A 3,892-nucleotide genomic window follows, 5' to 3' on the forward strand; every position below is an offset into this window, starting at 1 on the left:
TACTCGGGAGGCTGAGGCAGGAGAATGGCGTAAACCTGGGAGGTGGAGCTTGCAGTAAGCTGAGATCAGGCCACTGCACTCTAGCCTGGGCGACAAAGCAAGACTCCGTCTCAAAAAAAAAAAAAGCCCGGTGTGGTAGTTCACCCCAGTAATCCCAGCATTTTGGGAGGCTGAGGCAGACAGATTGCTTGAGACCAGGAGTTTGAGACCAGCCTGGGCAACATGGCAAAACCCCATCTCTACTAAACATACAAAATTTAGCCAGGCTTGGTGGCGCACATCTGTAGTCCCAGCTACTCAGGAGGTTAAAGCACAAGAACCGCTTGAACCCAGGAGGTGGAGATTGCAGTGAGCCAAGATTGTGCCACTACACTCTAGCCTGGGCAACAAAGTGAGACTCTGTCTTAAAACAAACAAACAAAAGAAAAGGTCCCCATCGGCAGCAGTAGACGTGAGAGTTAACCCACCTTGAGCACTTGGTCATCAATCTGCCTTCCTCCTGGACAGCAGACACTGGGCAACATCAAACGTGCAGTCCCTAAAATACATGAAAGCTAGGATCACTTCCCCTCCTGGGTAGCTTGGGACCTCCAGTCCCTTTGGAAGAGTTGGCTCATTTTCTTTTTAGGAGGCCTTCTTGCATCTCTAGTCATCAGGTTTAGGTCACACTACCTATGCACTGATCAGCCCTGCCACGTGGGGGAGACTCCAAAGATGGAGCAGCTCCAGTGGGTGCCAAGGTTCAGAGCAGAGTCTTGAGAGCCTGAGGGGCAGGAGGAGGCAAAGGTCTCTGAGGATGAAGGGGTTTGGCCACAGTCCCTGAAGCTCTCAGGTGGTGGGGCTTCTGTGAACAGGCACATCCCTTATGCATGTGTGATTGTGTGCTTGTGTGCTTGTGTGGTTGGGGGTCCTTCCTGGAGGAGGCACCTAGGTTGAGGGCCCCAGGCTGGGAATGGGGTGGGGCCTGTCGTCAAGGAAGATAACTCGGCCCTGGAGGTTTCCGTGAGAGCTCCAGTCACAGGAGCCACAAGATAAGAAGAGTGTGGCTGCAGAACCCAGGTGGCAGGCCTTTCCTCAGGCCCCTTACTCCTGACCTGGACGAGGCTGGGGCTTCCTCACGGAGGTAGGAGGTATCCTGGCCAGCAGCGCAGCCAGAAGCTCTAGGAGGAAGGTGCTATGGTCGGGGACTCTGCTGCCCTAGACATGATTTCATTTCCTTCCATGCAGATGGCTGGGTGGGTTCCTGCTCTGTTGAGTGAATGTTCCCCGGCAGTGGCCAGATGCTTGCTCTGCCCTCATCCCTCCACTGGGGTCCTGGGGAGGTGTGGCAGATCCTTAGGAAGGAGCTCTTTCCTCAGGCTGATTGGAGAACGTGGGGTAGGGAGGGACAGAGGGGTGCTCCTGACAGGTCCCAGTAGCTGGGAGAGTCCCTAGGGTATAGACTTGAGGCCCTAGGTATAGACTTGAGGGCCTAAATCACGGGAGACAGAAGGCCAGGGCCAGGGGGCCCCTTCCTGAATCCAGTCCACAGGGTTAACCCCTCATTTCCAGAGCCTATCTCCTCCCCCACCCCCACCCACACAACCCAGCACCAGGAAATCCAGAGCCCAGAGCACTGTGGTCACAGGGACACATGTGGCCCTGGGTGTGGCCGGGACACGTTGCAGGCGGCTGGGGACATGATGGGGTCTGCAGATCTCCCAGGGCAGGGCAGAGGGCCACTGTTTGGGAGAAGCACCCTAGGCTCCCTCTCTCTTAGAGAGGGAACCTAGGGGCAGCAGAGGAGCCACCTGGGTCGGACCCCTGGGGACAGTGGGAGAGGTAAAGGGGAGAGTGGAGGGGCCTGAGACAGGCCGCGAGTGGGTGCCCAGGACAGGGATCCGCCCAACCAGCAGGAGCGCCCTTGGGGATGACGGCGGGAGAGCTGGGCGCCCCCTGGTGGCCATACTATGCGGTGCCGCCGCTCCCCGCACATCCTTTACGGGGCCCTGTGACTTCGTGAGGCCACTCCGCTGGGTGGCCTGAATCGAGGGTCAGGACTCCATCGTCGCGCTCTGCCCCTCTCCCGCCCCTCTCAGGCTCTCTGACCGCCACCCCTGCCCGCCTGCCCGGCCCTGCACAACATGCAGCCCGCGGGCCTTGAGGGTCCCGGCACATTTGGTCGGTGGCCTCTGCTGAGTCCGCTGCTCCTGCTCCTGCTGCTGCTGCTCCAGCCTGTAACCTGCGCCTACACCACGCCGGGCGCCCCCAGAGCCCTCACCACACTGGGCGTCCCCAGAGCCCCCACCATGCCAGGCATCTACGCTCCCTCGACCACACTCGGTAGTCCCAGCACCCAGGGCCTGCGAGAGCAGGCACGGGCCCTGATGCGGGACTTCCCGCTCGTGGACGGGTGCGTAATTGCTGCAAGGGGGCTATGGGACTGAGCGCACTCCTGCGCAAGGGAGGGTCCCAGAGTATGCAGGGCTGTGGAGGAGGCTCCCTCACATCTCACTTGGATGCCCTCTCCCGTCATGCATGGATAGTCTTTCCCCTCTGTCACCCCCTCTTGGGTGGGCACTCCTAGCCCGGGCCTCAGGGGGTCTCAGTATAGTCATGTGACAATGTGGGATGGGGATCCCCAGATGTGTCCTTCCTGAACTGGAGGGCTAAGAGGCCCATCTGTCTGTTCTTCACCTGACCCTGCCTTGACATCCCTGCAGCCACAACGACCTGCCCCTGGTCCTGAGGCAGGTTTACCAGAAAGGGCTACAGGATGTTAACCTGCGCAATTTCAGCTACGGCCAGACCAGCCTGGACAGGCTTAGAGATGGCCTCGTGGGCGCCCAGGTACCACAGGGATACATGAGGTGCCACAGCATGGCTGCTGGGGGATGTTGGAGAGAGTGGGGACCCCAGAGATCACAAGTTAGTCACATGAGAACTCAGTTACCATAGTGACCCAAAAAGGGTCATGATATGGATGCTGGGGGCTGCAGAGGCTACAGTGAACCAGCTTGGTGGCCAGGAAGACCCTATGGAAGAAGCAGTGCATTACATGTGACCTCCTGGCCCACTGGGTGCTGTGTCAGCTGTGGAGGCTGTGAGCAGTCCAGGGTGCTCCAAAGCAGCCCCTGTCCAAGCCAACTCCTGGCTTTCCCCCCAGTTCTGGTCAGCCTACGTTCCATGCCAGACCCAGGACCGGGATGCCCTGCGCCTCACCCTGGAGCAGATTGACCTCATTCGCCGCATGTGTGCCTCCTATTCTGAGCTGGAGCTTGTGACCTCGGCTAAAGGTAGGCGAGTTGATGGGAAGTGTTAGGAACTTGATTGAGCTACTCCAGCCCTCGAAAGTAATAACCTGACCTACCTGCCCCCAGCTCTGAATGACACCCAGAAATTGGCCTGCCTCATCGGTGTGGAGGGTGGCCACTCGCTGGACAATAGCCTCTCCATCTTACGTACCTTCTACATGCTGGGAGTGCGCTACCTGACGCTCACCCACACCTGCAACACACCCTGGTGAGCCTAGTACAGATGGTGTGGGACCGCTGCGGCAGGGGCAGAGATGTGCCTGAGGTCACTGTGGTCCCAGAACAAGCTTTACCCATGGGGTCTGGCACTGACTCTGGAGTGGGGAGGGAAGCTGGGATTCTGGTTTTCAGAATATGACTGGACCCCTGGCCAGACGCGGTGGCTCACACCTGTAATCGCAACACTTTGGGAGGCTGAGGCGGACAGATGACTAAAGGCCAGGAGTTCGAGACCAGGCTGGCCAAGATGGTGAAACCCTATCTTGACGGAAAATACAAAAATTAGCCATGCATGGTGGTGCATGCCTGTAATCCCAGATACTCGGGAGGCTGAGGCACGAAAATCTCTTGAACCCAGGAGGTGCAAGTTGCAGTGAGCC

The 3,892-nt window shown here is 58.6% G+C and overlaps 2 protein-coding genes and 1 pseudogene across 2 annotated transcripts in view; 2 read left to right on the forward strand and 1 right to left on the reverse strand.

Moving 5' to 3' along the window:
* LOC105504623 overlaps positions 1–2,022 on the forward strand; it is an 8,513-nt pseudogene extending 6,491 nt beyond the window's left edge.
* The window catches only part of DUS2 (dihydrouridine synthase 2), a 79,947-nt gene that overhangs the window by 71,799 nt on the left and 4,256 nt on the right, over positions 1–3,892 (reverse strand). The gene's annotated exons all lie outside the window — the stretch shown is intronic.
* The window catches only part of DPEP2 (dipeptidase 2), a 6,584-nt gene continuing 4,645 nt past the window's right edge, over positions 1,954–3,892 (forward strand). The window contains exons 1-4 of the mRNA XM_011932034.1: positions 1,954–2,392; positions 2,703–2,829; positions 3,146–3,275; positions 3,360–3,501. Coding sequence (XP_011787424.1) covers positions 2,124–2,392; positions 2,703–2,829; positions 3,146–3,275; positions 3,360–3,501 — 668 coding nt within the window. The 5' untranslated portion in view covers positions 1,954–2,123. The remainder of the gene's footprint in view (positions 2,393–2,702; positions 2,830–3,145; positions 3,276–3,359; positions 3,502–3,892) is intronic.

Source organism: Colobus angolensis, unplaced genomic scaffold (assembly GCF_000951035.1).
Source record: "Colobus angolensis palliatus isolate OR3802 unplaced genomic scaffold, Cang.pa_1.0 Scaffold93, whole genome shotgun sequence".
Lineage (NCBI taxonomy): Eukaryota > Metazoa > Chordata > Mammalia > Primates > Cercopithecidae > Colobus > Colobus angolensis.